Raw genomic sequence first — 24,013 nt, 5'->3', positions numbered from 1 at the left:
GTCCTGTGTACAGCACAGTTGAAGTAAATCCACCACATTCATAGAGAACAGTGTCACCAGCAATTGCAACTATAAAAATAAGGCATAGCCTGCTGTCAAGGTCTTGCTAATTTGCACTACTTCACATCATGCGAGATGGCACTGGTCCGATGCTGGGCCTCAAACCGGAATATTTGTAGCTACAAGCAGCATCACCATGATGGTCACCAAGATGTAGAAAAATGTAATCTTTCAAATCCCATCTTTATGTCAGCCAGTGTCACAAGTGGAAAGCATGCAAGGAGACCAGGTGAAGACGTTTCATCAAATAAGTGTCATTAAAGTCATAAACCAGTTTGAATCCATGCTTTATTTTCCATCACGTGCACACGTTAAACATCTGCATCACTTCTTAGCCAGCATCTTCTTTGAAGCAAAGCCCAAAGCCACAAGGACGATGGAAGCAATCGCTGCAATGGCCACAACACCAGGGTAGTCCAGGACCGCCGCTGCAAATTGGAAAAGGCAACTGGGTAAGGCAACGTATAGAAACATGTCTGCAACTAGACATTTGTATACGTTTAACATGAAAATTGGTTTCCAAATATAGAACCTTGTAAGACCCATTTTAGCCTGTGGTAGGAGTTCTAAAATACGGATTTAACAGTATAGACCCTAAATTAAATTAGGAAACCGTATTGAACTGGTTAAACATAAAAAACGCACAGCGGGATAGGGCGGCATCCTCGCTGTAGACAAAGGGTCCTCTGGTGAAGATGTAGACCGGGGTATCCACGGTCTCCAAGCTGCTCCTCCTTTTCCTGGCCAGACAACCTTGATGGCAGCGAGAGGCAGTCAAAGAAGCCTTGCAAGCTATCAATGCAGCGTGGATGTACACCTGCAGAGTGAAAGGGAGGTTTAGAAAAAAAAAAAAAGCACGTGCAATTTGAAGGGATGTGAACGCCCCAGGAGACACCCAATCGAATCATTAGTAAACAATGTTTTACCAGTGGGACCGTTTGACCAGTCCAAGTTGATAAAATGAGGAAACCCCATTGCAGAACAGAAGTTCTAAATTAGACAAATGAGGCAAAGTTGTAAATTTTCCCCAAGGCCATTCTTGATGCAAGGCAAAGCATAGCCAAGGCTCGACCCTAGCACTCGAAGTTCATGATAGCTTTTACCATGTTGGGACATTGAGCTCACGTATTTTTTATCTTGAGCAGTGAAGGCGAAGGCTGGGAAGGTGAAGCGGCGGGCAGTGGCGGTGACGGTGACATTCACAGTGCTGTCACGCAGACACCTACAGAAAGACAGGCCACAGATTAGGCAAGAAATAGAGGCTCAAGTACACTTCAGCCAGTGTCAAGCGCGAGAATAGAAAAACGACGCACCCTTCTTTCACGAGATAATATTTCAGCGGATCAAGGGGGCTATTGGTGGGAGTCGCGTAGAGGTCGACGGTGAACAGGGAAAGGTCGAGGCCGGTCTTGAGGGACAACTGGAGATAGAGGGTTTGACGCAGCTGCACCACTAGGGGGTAGTCGGTGGGCAGGTATGGCACCAGGAACGTTGAGCTTTTGTAGAAATCCATCTTCAGTTCCAGTTCGGCATAGACGGTCTGGTTGAGCACAACCTTGGTGCTGTTGGGCTGGAGTGCTAAAGACGACAAGAGCTCCGTCCTCGGAATCTTGCAGCTATTATAAAAATGAAGGGGATAATGCAAAGAAAAGCGCATCAGTGTCTCGGTCTGAACAAATTAAATCCTATCATTACAAGAGCAGAGTTTAGTTCAAATTACGGTGCATCAAGCCATTCTCCTCAAAAATGGGTCACGTAAACAAGTACCAATCATGTTTTTCAGTTCGGTAGTCAGTTGTGAAACTGATGATAAAATGTAGCTTTTGGATAACATCTTTCATTTGAAGGCATGCCAATATCCAGGAAATTAACGGAAGGGGTCGTCACGACAGGCTTGGTCACGCCATTACGTGGCATAGCAAGAATGACGTTTAGGAAACCGAGAATCTACATGTCAAGCATGGGTTTTGGTCACGTACATTGCATTGACCATGATGTACACGAAGTCGTAGGTGATGATGCCGAACGTGGTACTGGGCAGAGAAATCGTTTGAGAGAAGACGAGGTCTGTGCTTGTTTCCTGTGGGGGGGGAAGATACAAGGCCGATTAGAACCGATTGAAAAAAAGTAAGAAGTCAAGTTAAAGCACTTTATATTAAAAGTGAATATTGGAGACCTCAAAGACGGTGCCACATTCTCCGAGCGAGATGTTGAACGTGATGTACGGCCCAGAGTCTGTCAATCTGCATGCAGGAGTTGCAGTGTTCATGACGAGATCAGACGCGCCATAGCCCAGCAGAACGCTTTTCGCGATCTTCGCAGACATCCTCTCCTTGACGCACTCCACCTCGTAGGTGACACCTGTAAAGATATTCAATGAGACCCATGGACAGTGATTAAATTTAGCAAAGCACACGGTTATAAAAAGTGTCTAATGATGGCACAGGCAAAGAACAGCTCAATACGTATCTAAAATGAGAAACCTCACAAATAATAGTACAGGTCAGAATTAATTTTACTTAATGCATTGCATGTCGACCAAATTTGTCCCCTTGAGCTAGTGCTCCGTGTAAAAGCAGAAGGGTGGGCCCATCGCAAACTTTGCATATTTAACCTCCCCCCCCCCCCCCCCCCCCATGTAAAAATGAGATTTCTACGTAGTGCAGAACATGCGTTTGTGCCCTTTTGAATACTGTTGCAATATAGCAAATATAAATTTAAAGCTTGTTTGTACCAACTGCACATCATGCAGCTTCATTGCCTTCCCCCCACCAAACCTGCAATAGGAGTTAAACCAGTGCACATTCTTTGGGTCTTTCGGTAAAGCCACATAGAAAATAAAATATCACAAAGTTTCGATCGCAACAAGCAATCGTCGTGAGGTGAAAATAGGAGCTGCCGAGGCAGGATGTTATAAAGGCTTGAGATGGGTGTAGCCCAAGGATCAGCGAAGTAGGTGGGGCCAGAGATGAAATTTCCAGACGAGGTATACTGCGTCGCAATCGAGATTGTCTTAGGTGGCAGTCCCGTGTCACGTGGACACGTGCACAGCATTGTGTATTACCCGCAGGGATCGTAGATGGGGGCAATTCCTCATCATCGATAGCCCTCAAGCCACGGTTGGCAGCTCGATGGCCTTCAAGGAGAAGCACAACAGCAGGGTTAAATTGTGGCATTGAAAAATCAATTGGTACAAAGCTTTCACTCGCGCAACAGCATTTCCTCCATTTAGTCCTGACGCTTTCTTGAGGAGTGTTCCACACCATTCTTGACAGATTTTGTCCCGGTAACCAGGGAGATCCTCGTTTGTTAGGACGTTCAATCTTCACTTTACAGGAATACTAGACGAGTCGAAAGGATTGCATGCATGGAGGCGTTGATGAACGGCAAGCAAACAAAGAGAAGCAAGTTAGCTATTATTATGCAAAAGCGAATGCAACTGGTATTGGGCAAACATTCTAATGACACGAAAACCCTGCCCATGGCGGTGGTTTCGGTCGACAAATCGGACTTTTTACGAAAGAACGTTTATTTTTAATCACCCTCCCTTGTTAGGTTAATCCAAATCAATTAAAACAGGACCAATTAAGTCGGGATGTTAAAGTTGTACTAATACTTTACGACTTATTTTCAACACGTGTTGCATAGCAAGAGCGTCCAATAAAAAAAATTATCCCCTACAAGTAGCGTGTAGTACACGTACTGCACACCACGATAAGCGTACGTGGCTGAAACGAACACACGACCTTGCACCAGCAATGGGCTGCATGGGAGACAAGATGGCGCGTGTGCTTCCGCAGCAGCACAGTACTTAATGCATACGCGAATGTTTCAGTCAATTCACGATGGCCACCATTAGAGTTCACTCAAATGGGGATTTCACGTAACATCAGACGCTTATTATAACTTTCCAGGCAAAGTCTGAGAAAGGGAATAGATTATTAGGCGACGTCGAGTAAATCACTAATAAACAAAGATCACAAGACCGAGTTCGATACATTACAGCAATTCAAATATTTTACTGCGTTTCTGTTCGATGGTTTTTGAAATCAATAGGTTTCATTGTCAATCGTACGAGTTGCCATGAGAGCTTCATTGCGCTTAGCAACTTTCTCTTCACAAGCTTAAAAACACGCAGCGAGTGACGTGTGAGAAGCCTCACCTACAAAGCCCGGATCCGCAGACAAAACACCGACTACGCAGAGCACCACGACCCAGGAAAGCAGAGACTCCATGTTAATTATCAAGTGAGAGACAAGAGAACGGGGGTCTTATTCGGCCATTTATAGTCGCTGAGGGTTCCCTCTGATTGGTCGCAGTGGCACGCTGTTCAATTACCTCGTGTCTCTCATCGATGCTTTGTGTTTCGATTACAATGCACTTACTTGAGTCTGGTATGCAGGCATTACCCCTCAATTAAGGAGCTCAGGTGAATGAGAACATGTTGCTTGCTTGTAGTAATTAAATGATTTGATTATTTTTCAACAATAAGGGGTGTGGAATCACTTATGGAACCTAATTGAATTTGTTTAAATTGTATAAATCAATACTTAAAAACCACACTCGTCCCACATTATAAACGTGCATATATAAAGGATTCATGTAATCAAATATTTCCAAATGTGTGGGATCTCGCAAGTTCTGCAGTGACTGAGCCTGGTTTTGGATGGGTGCACACCAGTGCAAGAGACCTCGGCCTTGCGATGAAGCCAAGACATAGTAGTACATAAATTGACGCATTTTACGGAAAGAGTTTTGCATTAATTTGGTTTGTCTTAAGATTGAATCTATCTTTTTATAGCTTCAAATGCTATGTTCTTGTATTCGTGGGTTTTTTTTTGGTCACTCTGGCATCCTCCCTTAAGTTTAACACGTAGGCTTTCGCGACCAATATCATTCATAATCAACGTTTTTTGGGTTTAGATCGCGTTATTTATAAATGTGTCGCAACCCTCCACCACCCGACACGGCCAATCAGCAAAAAAGTGTCACGTTGACAAAAGACAATTAGTTCACTGCGTTAGCCCACCGGTGTGTTGAAGCGTGAAACCACAACATTTACAATTTGAGTACGACGTTTCGCCGGTAATTGCATCCAGCATCATCGGGCAATTCGCCAGAATGGTGAGGCTCTGCTGTGTCTCCCGTTCTTATATAGAAGTGGCTAAACAACCCAAAGCAAACAATCTGCCTTAAGGGGCCATCCATAAATGACGTCACGCGATTTTCGACGATTTTTAACCCCCCCCCCCCATCGTCACACGGCGTCACAAATAGTCAGACCCCCCTCAAATATGATGTCACACAGCTCTGCTCCCCATCCCCCCCCCCAAAATATATTAAAACATGCTTCAAATTGCTTTAACTATTGTCATTGTAGTGCGTATTTCATATGCCGCTGCACTTTGATGTTGTAGGAGAAAACATTTATTAAAAGTCTATTAAATGAAATAGAACGTGTTGTCTATATTATTTATTTTTAAAGGTGCGCATTTTGATGTGACGTCACATTTCTCAACCCCCCCCCCAGGTGCGTGACGTCATTTATGGACGGCCCCTAAGACTTATCGCCTCTTCCCTGGTGGAATATATAGCATTGCAAAAGTGTATTATTACTCTTCATAATGCAATCATCATTATACACGTTAAATGCGCGGCTGGATGAGAGCCTCGACAAAATGCAGCCACTTCTCACGACCCCGTGGTACAATAATCTGCCTAGCACCTGCAAATGAACTGATTTTCTCGCTCCATCTCCCTGCCGGATACCCTCTCAGATGAGTTGCATTGCTTGAATGTCTCGGTTATTCAATTCCCCCAATCATAAGTAACTCCCTGTAGGAGAATCTAAACGATTATTTACAGACCACCAACGTAATTTACACTTACTTTTTTTCGGTAAAGTCACGTTGGTAAAATATAAAATAAAATAAATGAAAACAACTAAATTAAGTGTGTCTAAGAGATGGCTGTGACTAGGAATTATATAGTCGTGGGGGATGGAGGGAGGGGGGACATCGTGAGTGTGTGGGCGGGCTGTGGACCGGGAGGCAATGTTGTGAAAGCAACAGATGCTGGGAGCAACGCATAGAGTTCAAACTGAAGCTTTGTGATGCAGGGGGCGAAAGTATATAAGAAAGCTAAGATTTAACAGCCTTTTGTTATGCTGCCGGGGGAGTAAATTAGAAATGCGCAATATGAAAAACAATGTGTGGTAATGGTGATGGTAGTGTGTGAAGCTGGGGGTAACAGACTGGGAATATGGATATGATTATGAAAATAAATCTAAACTGGCTGTCTAGCAGTAAACTGCACGGCAGCTAAAGTTTAACTTGGTTAATTACATCCTTCCAATGATTGCTCAATTTGAATCCATCATCTCGGTTGAAGTTATGTATACGTTTGTATATCTGGATGGCTTCATGGACAAATCGTTGGTAGTATCTAGGAGGCTTGCAGAGTACCTTGGTATCGGAGAACACAATGTCATGAGAGCCAGCAGTATTATAACAGTGGTCATCTACGGCCGAAGAATTCGTCCTGCCGTGCTTCAAATCCGACTTGTGCTCGCGAATGCGGTCAGAAATATGTCGTTTCGTTTGCCCGATATAACATTCACCACAGGTGCAACTCAGTTTGTAGACACCAGGGTACTGTAAGTCAGGAATGACATCCTTTACGGATGGGATCGGATCACGGATCTTGTGCACTGTACTGAATCGGACCTGGATCTTGTGTTTGTTTAGAATTTTGGAAATCTTTTTGGTAACGCCTACTATGTATGGCAACGTAATGATTGTGATCGGAGTCTCAGGAGGCTGTTTCTCCACGGTGGGAGAAATAGCTTGGCGGATAGCACGGTCCGAGTATCCGTTCATCTTGAGGGCCAGATGTACATGTTCCGATTCACTGGCCAGGTGGTGTTGGTCAGAGATGCAGTGGGCCCTATGGGATAGTGTTTTGATGAGGGGATGGTGGTGGGAATCAGGCTTCAAGTAGGAATCTGTGTGGGTGGCCTTCCTGTAGACAGAATGTCCCAAAGAGCCACTGGGCCTCCTCTCAAACAGAACATCCAGGAATGGTAGCTTGCCATCCTTCTCCACTTCCATGGTGAATTTGATGGATGGGTGTATGGAGTTTAAGTGTTCTAGAAATTGGTTCAATGCTGGGAGGCCATGTGGCCAAATGACGAAAGTATCATCCACGTATCTCTTCCACAGGGAAGGATGCAGAGTGGATGTCTGGATGGCGTCTGTTTCAAATATCTCCATGAAAACATTGGCTATCACTGGTGACAAGGGGGGACCCATAGGGGTGCCCTCATTTTGTTTGTAGAAGGTAACATTCCAGGTGAAGTACGTGTTGGTGAGGCAGTGCCTAACCAGCGCAGGGACATCAGGGTTCAGTCCATGTTGGATTAAGTCTTCAATTATTGTTATGGTGTCAGGCGCTGGAACCTTGGTGAATAGAGAGACCACATCAACGCTGACGAGGACATCATCAGGAGACAGTACAATGTCCTTGACTAGAGAGACCAAGTGAGTTGAGTTAAGTACTGTGCAGGTGGTCTTGCCAGTGAAGGGAAGCAGAGTAGTGGGGTACCTTCTTTATGGATCTTGGGAACCCCAATTTTTACCTACGTAACTTTACTGGAAAAAAACCCCCAAAGAGTATGAATCCTTGCAGTCACGAAAGCTTCAAACCTAGAGGTAATTTATACAATTACTGGTGACTTTCCTATAAAGTAGATATCTGCATGTTGTTAATGTGTGAACGCTGATGGACCAATTTAATAGCGAAGACAAACATCGTTTTGTAAAAAAACTATATTGATGTTATTGGAAGACAGTGCAGCTCATTACACACACAGGAATAATCTTAACCATTTTTTAATTACTTTCCCTTTTATTCGAAATTAAACTTCGTCATTTTGATACCCGAGCACGTTGGCGGCCGTTTATATCAAGTTCTAACATTTCAGGCAAAACATTTTAATTGGACCTCATGGATTATTGTCACGAAATTCGTGCGTTTTCGTCAAGGTGCAAGCTGTTATGTTTTCAAACCACGTTTGTGACAAACCCTTCAAGTTGCCTACTTAGCATTGGAAAAATTTGGTCACCTTCTATGTAATTTTGCCAAAAGTGTGGCAATTAAAGCGTTGTGCAAATCCGATTATACCATGTTTCAAGCCAATAATATTGGCCTACAAGAGCTTTGATGATCAGCCATTTCTATTTGTAATCCACAAAGCTCAAGCACAATGTAAAAGCTACAACATCTTATTAGCTCTAGCGTGGATCATAGGCCACTAAAGATCAAATGGTCACTTCGAGGATGGCGTTTTAGTGCAGACACGAATAGCATTGACCAGTGTCAGATTATCCTAGGAGCAAAAGTAGCTACATATGCTACTGGCCCTGTAACTTCTGCCTCGCGCCAAATGCTTTCACGCTATCAATTTCGGTTTAGCGATTCTTCACTTGCTGTTACGATCGCCTTCAACTTTTATGAACGACCGGTTTTAAGGTTAGTTAATTTGTCATCAGCCGACTGTATAGCAAGTAAAACTATTATTTTAAAAGTAGAAAAAAGTGGTGTCTTATTTATTTCGGGTCCAAGCTACGCTACAGGACCTGCACGAGCTTCTTCCGGCACGGATCTTGGCATAGAGTTCCAGGATTTTAGGCATTTTCAAAGGGACAGTCCCTGTAAACATGTGAAGCAACGTAGCCCTGAACACGTTCCTTCGGAGTGGACAGGTAGGAACTTCGTTGGACAGCGCTTTCATGCGATCCGTGTCACGCGGCGCAAGCAGCGTGGGGCGGTGCTCTATGAAATACAAATCGAGGGCGTGGCTATGCACGACAGACAAATAATCCCTGGTGGGCAGTGTGGAACTGTTGTTGCTACCTCTATAATTGTCCACAACAGGCAACACATGCTTGCGCAACCAATATTATCATATATGTCGTTAGACCAAACACCACAGCCAAGTAGGTTTGGTCACGTGTACAGTACTGGAGCAAATCCATTCATAATTAAGAATGGTGTCACGCAATTTCAACTATAAAAACAGGCAATAGCACGTTTGTCAAGATCTTTCCCAATTGCTCAACGTTACATCATGCAAGATGCCACTGGTCTCATGCAGGGCATCAAACCGCAAAATTTGTAGCTACAAGCAGCATCGCACCATGAAGTTCACCAAGATCTGGAAAAATGTAACCTTTAAAATCCCATGTTTATGTCAGCCAGTGTCACAAGTGGAAAGCATGCAAGGCGACCAGGTGAAGAAGTTTCATAAAATAAGCGCCATTAAAGTCATAAATCAGTTTGAATCCATGCTTTATTTTCCATCACGTGCACACGTTAAACATCTGCATCACTTCTTAGCCAGCATCTTCTTTGAAGCAAAGCCCAAAGCCACAAGGACGATGGAAGCAATCGCTGCAATGGCCACAACACCAGGGTAGTCCAGGATTTCCGCTGCAAATTGGAAAAGGCAACTTGGGTAAGGCGACGTATAGAAACATGTCTGCAACTAGACATTTGTATACGTTTAACATGAAAATTGGTTTCCAAATATAGAATCCTGCAAGACCCATTTTAGCCTATGGTAGGAGGTGTAAAATACGGCTCACAGTTTAGACCCTAAAGTAAATTAGGAAACCGTATTGAACTGGTAAAACGTAAAAAACGCACAGCGGGATAGGGCGGCATCCTCGCTGTAGACAAAGGGTCCTCTGGTGAAGATGTAGACCGGGGTATCCACGGTTTCCAAGCTGCTCCTCCTTTTCCTGGCCAGACATCCTTGATGGCAGCGAGAGGCAGTCAAAGAAGCCTTGCAAGCTATCAATGCAGCGTGGATGTACACCTGCAGGAGTGAAAGGGAGGCTTTAAATAAAAAAAAAAAAGCACGTGCAATTTGAAGGGATGTGAACGCCCCAGGAGACACCCAATCGAATCATTAGTAAACAATGTTTTACCAGTGGGACCGTTGGGCCAGTCCAAGTTGATAAAATGAGGAAAACCCACTGCAGAACAGAAGTTCTAAATTAGACAAATGAGGCAGAGTTGTAAATATTCCAAGGCCATTCTTGATGCAAGGCAAAGCATAGCCAAGGCTCGACCCTACCAATCGAAGTTCATGATAGCTTTTACCATGGTGGGACATTGAGCTCACGTATTTTTTATCTTGAGTAGTGAAGGCGAAGGCTGGGAAGGTGAAGCGGCGGGCAGTGGCGGTGACGGTGACGTTCACAGTGCTGTCACGCAGACACCTACAGAAAGAATGGCCACAGATTAGGCAAGAAATAGAGGCTCAAGTACACTTCAGCCAGTGTCAAGTGCGAGAATAGATAAACGACGCACCCTTCTTTCACGAGATAATATTTCAGCGGATCAAGGGGGCTAATGGTGGGAGTTGCGTAGAGGTCGACGGTGAACAGGGAAAGGTCGAGGCCGGTCTTGAGGGACAACTGGAGATAGAGGGTTTGACGCAGCTGCACCACTAGGGGGTAGTCGGTGGGCAGGTATGGCACCAGGAACGTTGAGCTTTTGTAGAAATCCATCTTCAGTTCCAGTTCGGCATAGACAGTCTGGTTGAGCACAACCTTGGTGCTGTTGGGCTGGAGTGCTAAAGACGACAAGAGCTCCGTTCTCGGAATCTTGCAGCTATTATAAAAATGAAGGGGATAATGCAAAGAAAAGCGCATCAGTGTCTCGGTCTGAACAAATTAAATCCTATCATTACAAGAGCAGAGTTTAGTTCAAATTACGGTGCATCAAGCCATTCTCCTCAAAAATGGGTCACGTAAACAAGTACCAATCATGCTTTTCAGTTCGGCAGTCAGTTGTGAAACTGATGATAAAATGTAGCTTTTGGATAAGATCTTTCATTTGAAGGCATGCCAATATCCAGGAAATTTACGGAAGGGGTCGTCACGACAGGCTTGGTCACGCCATTACGTGGCATAGCAAGAATGACGTTTAGGAAACCGAGAATCTACGTGTCAACCATGTGTTTTGGTCACATACATTGCATTGACCATGATGTACACGAAGTCGTAGGTGATGATGCCGAACGTGGTACTGGGCAGAGAAATCGTTTGAGAGAAGACGAGGTCTGTGCTTGTTTCCTGTGGGGGGGGGGAAGATACAAGGCCGATTAGAACCGATTGAAAAAAAGCAGTAAGTCAAGTTAAAGCACTTTATATTAAAAGTTAATATTGGAGACCTCAAAGACGGTGCCACATTCTCCGAGCGAGATGTTGAACGTGATGTACGGCCCAGAGTCTGTCAATCTGCATGCAGGAGTTGCAGAGTTCATGACGAGATCAGACGCGCCATAGCCCAGCAGGACGCTTTTCGCGATTTTCGCAGACATCCTCTCCTTGACGCACTCCACCTCGTAGGTGACACCTGTAAAGACATTCAATGAGACCCACGGACAGTGATTAAATTTAGCAAAGCACACGGTTATACAAGGTGTCTAATGATGGCACACGCAAAGAACAGCCCAATACGTTTCTAAAATGAGAAACCTCAAATAATAGTACAGGTCAGAATTAATTTTACTTAATGCATTGCATGTCGACTAAATTTTGCCCCTGGAGCTAGTGCTCCGTGTAAAAGCAGAAGGGTGGGCCCATTGCAAACTTTGCATATTTAACCCTCTATGTAAAAATGAGATTTATACGTAGTGCAGAACATGCGTTTGTGCCCTTTTGAATACGGTTGTAAAATAGCCAATACAAATTTAAAGCTTGTTTGTAACAACTGCACATCATGCAGCTTCATTGCCTTCCCCCACCCCCAGCACCAAACCTCCAAATCTGCAATAGGAGTTAAACCAGTGCACATTCTTTGGGTCTTTCGGTAAAGCCACGTAGAAAATAAAATATCAAAGTTTCGATTGCAACAAGCAATCGTCGTGAGGTGCAAATAGGAGCTGCCGAGGCAGGATGTTATAAAGGCTTGAGATGGGTGTAGCCCAAGGATCAGCGAAGTAGGTGGGGTCAGAGATGAAATTTCCAGACGAGGTATAATGCGTCGCAATCGAGATTGTCTTAGGTTGCAGTCCCGTGTCACGTGGACACGTGCACAGCATTGTGTATTACCCGCAGGGATCGTAGATGGGGGCAATTCCTCATCATCGATAGCCCTCAAGCCACGGTTGGCAGCTCGATGGCCTTCAAGGAGAAACACAACAGCAGGGTTAAATTTTGGCATTTAAAAATCAAAGGGTACAAAGCTTTCACTCGCGCAACAGCATTTCCTCCATTTAGTCCTGACGCTTGCTTGAGGAGTGTTCCACATCACTCTTGACATATTTTGTCCCGGTAACCCGGGAGATCCACGTTTGTTAGGACGTTTACAGGAATACTAGACGAGTCGAAAGGATTGCATGCATGGAGGCGTTGATGAAGGGCAAGCAAACAATAAGAAACAATTTGGCTATCATTATGCAAAAGCGAATGCAACTGGTATTGGGCAAACATTCTAAGGACACGTAAACCATGCCCATGGCGGTAGTTTCGGTCGACAAATCGGACTTTTTACGAAAGAACGTTTATTTTTAATCACCCTCCCTTGTTAGGTTAATCCAAATCAATTAAAACAGGACCAAATAAGTCAGGATGTAAAGTAGGATTAATATTTTATGAATTATTTTCAACACGTGTTGCATAGCAAGTGTGTCCAATAATAAAATATCCCCTCCAAGTAGCGTGTAGTAAACGTACTACACACCACGATAAGCGTACGTGGCTGAAACGAACACACGACCTTGCACCAGCAATGGGCTGCATGGGAGACAAGATGGCGCGCGTGTGCTTCCGCAGCAGCACAGTACTTAATGCATATGTAGTGTAGTAACTCGGCGGGAGACGACTTCACGGGTAACACACTTTATTTTATCAAACTTGGTTACAGGTGACTAACACCTACTTTGTATCTCGGGTGACAAACACCCACTTAGCTACTTGGCGACTAACGCCCACGGAGCTACTCGGATGACCCACATCCACTTAGTACCCGGGTGACAAACACCCACTTAGCTACTTGGCGACTAACGCCCACTGAGCTACTCGGATGACCAACATCCACTTAGCTACTCGGCGACTAACGCCACTGGGCTACTCGGATGACCAACATCCACTTAGTACTCGGGTGACAAACACCCACTTAGCTACTTGGCGACTAACGCCACTGAGCTACTCGGATGACCAACATCCACTTAGCTACTCGGCGACTAACGCCACTGGCTAAGTCTTCAGCTCCGTCTTCGGGTCTTCAACTGGGTAACTCTCCCCGAGTGCTCTCGCGCGTCCCCCTTTATACCCCACCTGCGGACGTCGCTGCGAGCACCCACTTATTCGACCAATCGCCGGGCGCTGGCTACGATCCTCTTTTCCCACATCTCATCGTGCCTCACCACTCACGCCGCGCCGCCCCGTCATCTGTCACTCCCGGCGCGCGCGTCCACACCACGCCCACAACGCGTGCCCAACCCCGCACCCCGCGCCGCCCCGCGATCCATCACTGTCACAGTCGGCGCACGTCAATACCACCACTACACATACGCGAATGTTGCAGTCAATTCACGATGGCCACCATTAGACTTCACTCAAATGGGGATTTCACGTAACATCAGACCCTTATTATAACTGCCAGGCAAAGTCTGAGAAAGGGAATAGATTCTTAGGCGACGTCGAGTAAATCACTAATAAACAAAGAACACAAGACCGAATTCGATACATTACAGCAATTCAAATATTGTACTGCATTTCTGTTCGATGGTTTTTGAAATCAATAGGTTTCATTGTCAAGCGTACGAGTTGCCATGAGAGCTTCATAACGCTTAACAACCTTCTCTTCACAAGCTTAAAAACACGCAGCGAGTGACGTGAGAAGCCTCACCTACGAAGCCCGGATCCGCAGACAAAACACCGACTACGCAGAGCACCACGACCCAGGAAAGCAGAGACTCCATGTTAATTATCAAGTGAGAGACAAGAGAACGGGGGTCTTATTCGGCCATTTATAGTCGCTGGGGGTTCCCTCTGATTGGTCGCAGTGGCACGCTGTTCAATTACCTCGTGTCTCTCATCGATGCTTTGTGTTTCGATTACAATGCACTTACTTGAGTCTGGTATGCATGCATTACCCCTCAATTAAGGAGCTCAGGTGAATGAGAACATGTTGCTTGCTTGTAGTAATTAAATGATTTGATTATTTTTCAACAATAAGGGGTGTGGCATCACTTATGGGACCTTAATTGAATTTGCTAAAATTGTATACATCAATTAAAAATCACTCTCTTCCCATATTATAAACGTACATATTGAAAGGATTCATGTAATCAAATATTTCTAAATGTGTGGGATCTCGCAAGTTCTGCAGGGACTGAGCCTGGTTTTGGATGGGTGCACACCAGTGCAAGAGACCTCGGCCTTGCGATGAAGCCAAGACATGGTAGTACATAAATTGACGCATTTTACGGAAAGAGTTTTGCATTAATTTGCTCTGTGTTAGGATTGAATTTGTCTTTTTATAGCTTCAAATGCTGTGGTCTTGTATTCGTGGGTTTTCTTTGGTTACTCTGGCATCCTCCCACGTGCCTTCAGAATGGAAGTGGCTAAACAACCCAAAGCAAAACATCTGCCTTAAGGGGCCGTCCATAAATGACGTCACGCGATTTTGGACGATTTTTGACCCCCCCCCATCGTCATATATGACGTCACAAAGCTCTGCCCCCCCCAAAAATAATAAAACATGCTTCAAATCGCTTTAAACTATTGTCATTGTAGTGAGTATTTAATGTGGCGCTGCACTCTGATGTTGTAGGAGGAAACATTTATTAAAAAGTACATTTAATCAAGTAGAACGTGTTGTCTATATTTATTTAAAGTTGCGCATTTTGATGTGACGTCACATTTCTCAACCCTGCCCCCCCCCTCTCGTCACACATAGTCACAAATGTCTGACCCCCCCCTCCAGGTGCGTGATGTCATTTATGGACGGCCCCTAATACTTATCGCGGTTTCCCTGGTGGAATATATAGCATTGCAAAAGTGTATTATTACTCTTCATATTGCAAAAATCCTGATCAACGTTAAATCCGCGGCTGGATGAAAGCCCCGACAAAACGCAGCCACTTCTCACGACCCCTTGGTGCAATAATCTGCCTTGCACCTGCAAATTAACTGATCTTCTCGCTCCATCTCCCTGCCGGATACCCTCTCAGATGCGTTGCATTGCTTGAATGTCTCGGTTATTGAATTCCCCCAGTCATAAGTAACTCCCTGTAAGATAATCTAAACGAGTATTTACAGACCACCAACGTAATTTACACAACTGGTGACTTTCCTATAAAGCAGATGTCTGCATGTTGTTAATGTGTGAACGCTGACGGACCAATTTATTAGCGAAGACAAACATCGTTTTGCAAAAAAATATATTTATGTTATTGGAAGGCAGTACAGCTCATTACACACACAGGAATAATCTTAACCATATTTTAATTACTTTCACTTTTATTTGAATTTAAACTTTGACATGTTGATACCTGAGCACGTGGTGGTGGCTTTTCTATCAAGTTATAACACTTCAGGCAATACATTTTAATGGGACCTCATGGACTATTGTCAAGAAATTTGTGCGTTTTCGTCAAGGTGCAAGCCGTTATTTTTTCAAACCACGTTCGTGAAAAACCCTCCAAGTTGTCTCTGCTTGGGATTGGAAAAATATTGTTGCCTTGTATGTTATTTGTCAATAGTGTGGCCTCTGAGGAGAGCTTTGATGATCAGCCATATCTAGTCATTTTTATCTGTAGTCCACAACACTTCAGCACAATGTAAACCTTACAGCACCTTACTAGCTGTAGCGTGGATCATAGGCTACTTTAGATCAAATGGTCACTTCAGAGGATGGCGTTCAAGTAGACACGAATAGCATTGACCAGTGCCAGATTATCCTAGGAGCAAAAGTAGCTACATATGCTACTGGCCCCGAGCCTTCTTCAGCCTCGCACCAAATGCTTTCAAGCCATCAATTCCGGTTCAGTAATTCTTCACTTGATCCGTTACGATGCCTTCAACCGTTATGAATGACCGGCTTTAAGGTTAGTTAATTTGTTAACTGGCTGTATAACAAATGAAAATATTACTTTAAAAGTAACAAAAAAAAATTTGATGCATTTGTTTTATTTCGGGCCCAAGATATGCTACAGGCCCATGCACGAGCTTCATCCGGCAGTGATCTCGGCATGGAGTTCCACGATTTTAGGTATCTTCAACGGGACAGTCCCTGTAAACCAATGTGGCCCTAAACGCGTTCCTTTCGGAGTGGGCAGGTAGGAACTTGGTTGGACAGCGCATTCGTGCGATCCGTGTCATGCAGCGAAAGCTGCGTGGGGCGGCGTGTCACGTGGTGCCGAGCCCTCCCAAAGCGCTCCATGAAATACAATTCGAGGGCGTGGCTATGCACGACAAACAATCACTGGTGGGCAGTGTGGAACTGTTGTTCCTACTTTTATTATGCCTCTACATGGCCCACAACACCTAGCACATGCTTGCGAACCCAATAACAGGTCCCTGCGGGGTGGGCTGGTAGGAACGAACAAATACGATACGAAGGGAGAGTTTGAGGCCTAATTCTAGGCTTTAGGCCGCTGTTAGTTAATTTTTAATCTAAATGTATAAATAAAAAAAACTCAGAGAATTAAGGGAATGTTACACTTGTTTGGCCAGGAAAGCCTCACCGAGTCTAAAGGTTTTTGTAGGGTCCTGCCAAGTGTTGCTACACCTAATCGGACATACGGACATAATCTATTGTAGGCTGGTTCACTTCGTTCCTACCAGTATCATCATAGATATCCTTAGACGAAACACCACAGCCAAGTAGTAAGGTTTGGTCCTGTGTACAGCACGGTTGAAGTAAATCCACCACATTCATAGAGAACGGTGTCACCAGCAATTGCAACTATAAAAAAAGGCAATAGCCTGCTCTGTCAAGGTCTTGCTAATTTGCACTACTTCACGTCATGCGAGATGGCACTGGTCCGATGCTTGGCCTCAAACCGGAATATTTGTAGCTACAAGCAGTATCACCATGAAGGTCACCAAGATCTAGAAAAATGTAATCTTTCAAATCCCATTTTTATGTCAGCCCAGTGGCAGCTCCTGCAAAATCTCTCGGGGGGGGGGGGGGGGGGGGGGGGGGCAAATGTCTGGATGATTGATAAGGATAAGGTCCACCCATGCAATGGATAAATTAACAGCTTAAGCATGTAAAGGCAACTTCACTTCTTTAATATTAATGAAAAATGAACAAGATGTATTGTAAGAATCACTTTGTTTCTATACTCACTATTAAAACAAACCACTCAAGTTTATTTTATTAAAGATTCCACTAGGTGGCGACACATTATATTGGATGAAACGTGCTTACGTTTGATGACGCAAGCATGTATGATGACGCAAGCACGTTAGGGCGAGCCCTCCCGGAAGCCATAGAGAATGCATTGCAGCGCTCCAATTAGAAAAAAACCATCTTTGAATGTAAGTCTATGGGACTGCTCGGGGCGATTCTCAGCTGGAAGGAAATCGCCCAAAAAGAGGCAGTACTCCACAGAACGTAGCATGACGCCAATTGGACTATATCCAGAGGCACAGTGACGGCTAGCGTGACTGTGGTTGAATGACATTGGTGGTGCATAGCCCAATCGCCCTAATGAAGAAACCGCCCCTGTGTCAGCCAGTGTCACAAGTGGAAAGCATGCAAGGCGACCAGGTGAAGACGTTTCATAAAATAAGCGCCATTAAAGTCATAAATCAGTTTGAATCCATGCTTTATTTTCCATCACGTGCACACGTTAAACACCTGCGTCACTTCTTAGCCAGCATCTTCTTTGAAGCAAAGCCCAAAGCCACAAGGACAATGGAAGCAATCGCTGCAATGGCCACAACACCAGGGTAGTCCAGGACCGCCGCTGCAAATTGGAAAAGGCAACTGGGTAAGGCAACGTATAGAAACATGTCTGCAACTAGACATTTGTATACGTTTAACATGCAAATTGGTTTCCAAATATAGAACCCTGTAAGACCCATTTAAGCCTGTGGTAGTAGTTCTAAAATACGGATTTAACAGTATAGACCCTAAAGTAAATTAGGAAACCGTATTGAAGTGGTAAAACGACAAAGTAAAAAACGCACAGCGGGATAGTGCGGCATCCTCGCTGTAGACAAAGGGTCCTCTGGTGAAGATGTAGACCGGGGTATCCACGGTCTCCAAGCTGCTCCTCCTTTTCCTGGCCAGACATCCTTGATGGCAGCGAGAGGCAGTCAAAGAAGCCTTGCAAGCTATCAATGCAGCGTGGATGTACACCTGCAGGAGTGAAAGGGAGGTTTACAATAAAACAGCACGTGCAATTTGAGGGGATGTGAACGCCACAGGAGACACCCAATGGAATCATTAGCAATCAATGTTTCACCGTTGGGTCAGTCCAAGTTGATAAAATGAGGAAAACCCATTGCAGCACAGAAGTTATAAATTAGACAAATGAGGCAGAGTTGTAAATTTTCCCCAGGCCATTTTTGATGCAAGGCAAAGCATAGCCAAGGCTCGACCCTACCACTCGAAGTTCATGATCGCTTTTACTATGGTGGGACATTGAGCTCACGTATTTTTTATCTTGAGCAGTGAAGGCGAAGGCTGGGAAGGTGAAGCGGCGAGCAGTGGCGGTGACGGTGACGTTCACAGTGCTGTCACGCAGACACCTACAGAAAGAATGGCCACAGATTAGGCAAGAAATAGAGGCTCAAGGATACTTCAGCCAGTGTCAAGCGCGAGAATAGAAAAACGACGCACCCTTCTTTCACGAGATAATATTTCAGCGGATCAAGGGGGCTATTGGTGGGAGTTGCGTAGAGGTCGACGGTGAACAGGGAAAGGTCGAGGCCGGTCTTGAGGGACAACTGGAGATAGAGGGTTTGACGCAGCTGCACCACTAGGGGGTAGTCGGTGGGCAGGTATGGCACCAGGAACGTTGAGCTTTTGTAGAAATCCATCTTCAGTTCCAGTTCGGCATAGACGGTCTGGTTGAGCACAACCTTGGTGCTGTTGGGCTGGAGTGCTAAAGACGACAAGAGCTCCGTCCTCGGAATCTTGCAGCTATTATAAAAATGAAGGGGATAATGCAAAGAAAAGCGCATCAGTGTCTCGGTCTGAACAAAGGAAATCCTATCATTACAATAGCAGAGTTTATTTCAAACTACGGTGCATCAAGCCCCTATCCTCAAAATGGTTAATGTGAACAAGTACTTTGATTAATTTTAATGTTTTACCTACGTGACTTTACCGAAAAAACCTAAGAATATGAATCTTGCAGTCACGAAAGCTTCAAATCTAGAATTAAGTACCAATCATATTTCTCAGTTCGGCAGTCGGTTGTGAAACAGATGATAAATTTAGCATTTGGGCAAGACCTTTCATTTGAAGGCATGCCAATATCCAGGAAATTAACGGCAGGGTCGTCACGACAGGCTTAGTCACGCCATTACGTGGAATAGCAAGAATGCAGTTTAGGAGACCGATAATCTACATATCAAGCATGGGTTTTTGGTCACATACATTGCATTGACCATGATGTACACGAAGTCGTAGGTGATGATGCCGAACGTGGTACTGGGCAGAGAAATCGTTTGAGAGAAGACGAGGTCTGTGTTTGTTTCCTGTGGGGGAGAAGATACAAGGCCGATTAGAATAGGTTGAAAAAAAAGCAGGAAGTCAAGTTAAAGCACTTTATATACAAAGTTAATTTTGAGACCTCAAAGACGGTGCCACATTCTGCGAGCGAGATGTTGAACGTGATGTACGGCCCAGAGTGTCAATCTGCATGCAGGAGTTGCAGAGTTCATGACGAGATCAGACGCGCCATAGCCCAGCAGGACGCTTTTCGCGACCTTCGCAGACATCCTCTCCTTGAAGCACTCCACCTCGTAGGTGACACCTGTAAAGACGTTCAATGAGACCCACGGACATCAGGGCATGTAATTTAGCATCGCACATGGATATACAAAGTGTGCAATGATGGCACACGCGCAAGGAAGAGCCCAATACACTTGTAAAATGAGAAACCCCACAAACAATAGTGCAAGTCAGAATACATTTAACGAAATGCATGTTGACCACATTTTTCCCTTTGAGATGGTGCTTTTCATTGCAAAGCTTGTACAGTGAAATTAAAAATAGTGAATAAAAATGAAAGCCTTCTCTACATGGCACAAACGCATGTTCTGCACACTTTCTAGAACTGTTGGATTGCAAGGTTACAAATATAAAAGCCCACAAATGTTAATGCCTACTCGAACCAACTGCACAGCACGCAATTTCGTTACCCGCCCCCCCCCCCAGCACCAAGCCTACAAATCTGCAATACGCTAGTTACCAACCACCAGTCCAGACACGAGGTACAAAGCATAGAAATCGAGATAGTCCTAGGTAGCAGTACCGTGTCACATGCAAAGCATTGCTTATACCTGCAGGGATCGTAGATGGGGGCAATTCCTCATCATCGATAGCCCTCAAGCCACGGTTGGCAGCTCTATGTCCTTCAAGAAGAAGATCAACAGCACAAAAGGAGCATTAAATGTCAAGTAAAAAACCCACACATGTACAGATCTTGCGCTCTCGTGGACCAGCGTTTTTCCCCCATTCAGATCCGAAGCCCTCAGTCATGAAGCTTGCTTGATCAGCTTTCAGCAGACTCGTCGTGGTAACCAAGAGATCCACGCTTATTAGGACGTTATATCTTACTGGCTTTACAGAAAATCCTGAGGTGAAAGGGTTGCATGCATGGAGGCGTTGATGAACGGCAAGCGAACAAGAGAAACAAGTTCTCTATCATTAAGCACGAGAGAACACAATTGTTATTGGAGCAAACGTTTTAACAAATTAAACCAAAACCCTGCCCCATGGTGGTGTTTTCGGTAGACAACTCTGATATTTGCACGACAAAAATCTGTGAAAAGCAGGGTTCAAATTTTTAAACGATCACTCTTCCCCTTCCAGTCTACACCAATCCAAACAGAACAAGAATTCTGGATGCAAAAATACGGCTCAATTTTTTGTTAAAAAGATATAGTAAATGTGTAAAATAAAAACACCAAGTAGTGTGTAGTAAACGTACTGCACACTACGATGAGAGCACGTGGATGAACAGACCGGGAAGTGAACACACAACCTGTGACCAGCAATGGGCTGCATGGGAGACGAGATTGTGCGCTTGTGCGTCCGCAGCAGCACATTACTTAATGCCTACGCGAATGTTGCAGTCGAATTCACGATGGCCAACATTTGAGTTCACCCAATTGGGATTACACGCAACAACCACTGTTCATTATAACTTGCCAGGCAAAGTCTGCGAAAGGGAATTGATGCTTAGGCGAGGTTTTGAGTAAGCAGTAATAAAGAATGCAACAGTTCAATAAGTCAATGCAATTCAATCTTGCACTGCATCTGTTACAGTTTCTGAAATCAATGTTTCACTGTCCAGCGTACAAGTTGCCAGTATAGTTTTATTCAATCACGTATTTGCGACTTTCTCTTCACGAGTTAAAGAACGTGCAGTGAGTGCCGTGCGAGAAACCTCACCTACGAAGCCCGGATCCGCAGACACAATACCAACTGCGCAGAGCGCCACAACCCAGCAAAACAGCGACTCCATCTTGCTACACAGGCGAGAGACACGGCAATGGGGGTGCTCTTTCGGCCATTTATAGTCGCGAAGCGTTCTCTCTGATTGGTCGCAGTGGCACGCTGTTCAATTAACTTTCAAGCCTCTCATTGATGCTTTGTGTTTCGATTGCTTTGCACTTGAGTTTGGTTTGCACGCATTGCCCCTCAATTAATGAGCATAGAGTCCGCTGTCTTCTGGTAAATGAGAACATGTTGCTAACTTGCTATCTTGTGGTAATTAAAAGATTTGATTATATTACAACAATAAGAAGTGTAGAATCACTTGTGTGACGTTAATAGAATGTGCTGAAATGGTATGCATCAATCAAGGACCACACTCTACACGAATGAAAAACTTCATATAAAAAGTATTAATGTGATCAATGAGCTAATAAAATCTCGCAAATGTATGCAATCTCGCAAGTTAAACACGGCTGAGTGTTTGTGTAGTGACTGACTTGGAGACGTAACTTCTTGGAGGCAAATCTTTAAATTAAACACCGAGTACACTTTACACAATACACACCTTACACTGTTATACACTTTCTGTCTCTTGCTTATATGCAACTCTACGCTGGTTGCTAGCCTACACACAACGCTAGCCGTCTGACACTGACGGTGCTGAATCGAGACAGCCAACTACGTCTAGCAGCGCAATTATCAAGTGACGACAACAATGGAACATTTAGAATGCAAACTTCATATTTGATCCCGAGCATGTCTTAGCAGCCCTCTATAAAAAGTTGAAAATTTCTGGCAGTTCATTTAAATTTGATATGCGACATTGACTATCGTCGAATCTGTATGCTCAACCATTTTCTCCACGAATATGCAAGCCGCTGATTCTCCAAACCCACCTTTGTTAAAAAATATATATACCTAAGGCCTTTGCTTAAAATTGGCAAAAAAATGTCACCTTGCATCTTAATTTGCCCATTTATAATTAGTGTGGCAGTTTAAGTTTTGTGAAACGTATTTTACCATGTTTAATTCCGTGACATAGGTCTCTTAGAGCTTGTATAAATGCATACATTTTTTGTCATATTTACTTGTGTTCCACAAAGCGTTAGCACATTGTCAATGGATCAAAACATAGAACACCTGATTAGATGTAGGATCAGATAGTGTCGCTATTGATCAGATGATCACTTAAAATAATGCTATTTGAGTGCAGACACCTCTGAATAGCTAGACTGTCCATTAAGCTCAAGCCGATTGCATTTTATGTTCACCATCTCAACGTCGATTTCCAGGATTCTCTGTACAAAGATATTGAGGGACGTCCCAGTCCAAAAATGAATTTGCTGCTGTGTCCGTGTCTCTGCACTGCAGCTGTAGCTGCTGCTGTGTCCGTGTGTCTGTACTGCAGCTGTAGCTGCTGCTGTGTCAGTGTCTCTGCACTGCGGCTGTAGCTGCTGTTGTGTCAGTGTCTCTGTACTGCGGCTGTAGCTGCTGCTGTGTCAGTGTCTCTGCACTGCAGCTGTAGCTGCTGCTGTGTCCGTGTGTCTGTACTGCAGCTGTAGCTGCTGCTGTGTCAGTGTCTCTGCACTGCGGCTGTAGCTGCTGTTGTGTCAGTGTCTCTGTACTGCGGCTGTAGCTGCTGCTGTGTCAGTGTCTCTGCACTGCAGCTGTAGCTGCTGCTGTGTCCGTGTGTCTGTACTGCAGCTGTAGCTGCTGCTGTGTCAGTGTCTCTGTACTGCGGCTGTAGCTGCTGCTGTGTCAGTGTCTCTGCACTTCGGCTGTAGCTGCTGCTGTGTCCGTGTCTCTGTACTGCAGCTGTAGCTGCTGCTGTGTCAGTGTCTCTGTACTGCAGCTGAAGCTGCTGCTGTGTCTGTGTCTCTGTACTGCAGCTGTCTCCTGATGACGATTGCTTGTGTTGCGATCGACACGTCGTAGTTTTTTTTGTTATTTTCTTGTTATTTTCTTGGTATTTTCTTTGAACCTATCTACGTGGCTTTACCGAAAGACCCAAGAATATGAATTCCTGCAGTCACGAAAGCTTTTAGTCAAGATTTATATTACTTACATTATACAAAAAATATTCAGTTATAAAGCAGTACAGGGGGGGGTCGTCACAAGACATCTGGACCACCCTCCACACCCGCCTTTGTTGCAGGCACAGCCTTGTACGTCACTGCTTTATGATGATGTTTACCAAGAGCAGCACATTTACAATTGCATTGTGGGTAACACTCGTTTACGGTGCGCTCAA

At 44.6% G+C, this 24,013-nt stretch overlaps 3 protein-coding genes across 3 annotated transcripts; all 3 read right to left on the bottom strand.

Moving 5' to 3' along the window:
* Window positions 1-331: 331 nt before the first annotated feature.
* Window positions 332-4,358, bottom strand: LOC144736822 (CUB and zona pellucida-like domain-containing protein 1). Its single transcript, XM_078619465.1, has 8 exons — window positions 4,223-4,358; window positions 3,125-3,196; window positions 2,237-2,421; window positions 2,040-2,140; window positions 1,374-1,676; window positions 1,186-1,282; window positions 706-877; window positions 332-488 (listed from the first exon to the last, which is right to left on the bottom strand). The coding sequence occupies exons 1-8, from the start codon at window positions 4,293-4,295 to the stop codon at window positions 385-387; spliced, it is 1,107 nt and encodes a 368-aa protein (XP_078475591.1). The 5' UTR covers window positions 4,296-4,358; the 3' UTR covers window positions 332-384.
* A 5,033-nt stretch (window positions 4,359-9,391) lies between these two features.
* LOC144736800 (CUB and zona pellucida-like domain-containing protein 1) lies at window positions 9,392-14,073 on the bottom strand. The gene is made up of 8 exons (XM_078619444.1): window positions 13,984-14,073; window positions 12,183-12,254; window positions 11,300-11,484; window positions 11,101-11,201; window positions 10,435-10,737; window positions 10,247-10,343; window positions 9,766-9,937; window positions 9,392-9,549 (listed from the first exon to the last, which is right to left on the bottom strand). Exons 1-8 carry the CDS (start codon window positions 14,054-14,056, stop codon window positions 9,446-9,448), a joined length of 1,107 nt encoding a protein of 368 aa, XP_078475570.1. The 5' UTR covers window positions 14,057-14,073; the 3' UTR covers window positions 9,392-9,445.
* A 3,824-nt stretch (window positions 14,074-17,897) lies between these two features.
* LOC144736801 (ZP domain-containing protein-like) lies at window positions 17,898-21,822 on the bottom strand. The gene is made up of 8 exons (XM_078619445.1): window positions 21,718-21,822; window positions 20,604-20,675; window positions 19,892-20,074; window positions 19,696-19,796; window positions 18,934-19,236; window positions 18,746-18,842; window positions 18,279-18,450; window positions 17,898-18,055 (listed from the first exon to the last, which is right to left on the bottom strand). Exons 4-8 carry the CDS (start codon window positions 19,707-19,709, stop codon window positions 17,952-17,954), a joined length of 690 nt encoding a protein of 229 aa, XP_078475571.1. The 5' UTR covers window positions 19,710-19,796; window positions 19,892-20,074; window positions 20,604-20,675; window positions 21,718-21,822; the 3' UTR covers window positions 17,898-17,951.
* Window positions 21,823-24,013: the final 2,191 nt, after the last annotated feature.

This window comes from Lampetra planeri, chromosome 63, assembly GCF_965212315.1.
Source record: "Lampetra planeri chromosome 63, kcLamPlan1.2.h2, whole genome shotgun sequence".
Taxonomy (NCBI): Eukaryota; Metazoa; Chordata; class Hyperoartia; order Petromyzontiformes; family Petromyzontidae; genus Lampetra; species Lampetra planeri.
Note: the sequence above shows the minus strand (reverse complement) of the source record. Positions and strands in the feature narration are given on the sequence as shown.

Coding starts and splice junctions, on each gene's coding strand:
- LOC144736822 (XM_078619465.1), bottom strand. CDS start 4,295: ATGGAGTCTCTGCTTTCCTGGGTCGTGGTGCTCTGCGTAGTCGGTGTT. Junction 878..1,185: donor CTGCTCAAGATAAAAAATAC/GTGAGCTCAATG, acceptor TTCACTCTGCAG/GTGTACATCCACGCTGCATT. Junction 489..705: donor GGATGCCGCCCTATCCCGCT/GTGCGTTTTTTA, acceptor TCCAATTTGCAG/CGGCGGTCCTGGACTACCCT.
- LOC144736801 (XM_078619445.1), bottom strand. Junction 18,843..18,933: donor TATTATCTCGTGAAAGAAGG/GTGCGTCGTTTT, acceptor TTCTTTCTGTAG/GTGTCTGCGTGACAGCACTG. Junction 18,451..18,745: donor CTGCTCAAGATAAAAAATAC/GTGAGCTCAATG, acceptor TCACTCCTGCAG/GTGTACATCCACGCTGCATT.
- LOC144736800 (XM_078619444.1), bottom strand. CDS start 14,056: ATGGAGTCTCTGCTTTCCTGGGTCGTGGTGCTCTGCGTAGTCGGTGTT. Junction 11,485..12,182: donor CCCATCTACGATCCCTGCGG/GTAATACACAAT, acceptor ATGTCTTTACAG/GTGTCACCTACGAGGTGGAG. Junction 10,344..10,434: donor TATTATCTCGTGAAAGAAGG/GTGCGTCGTTTA, acceptor TTCTTTCTGTAG/GTGTCTGCGTGACAGCACTG.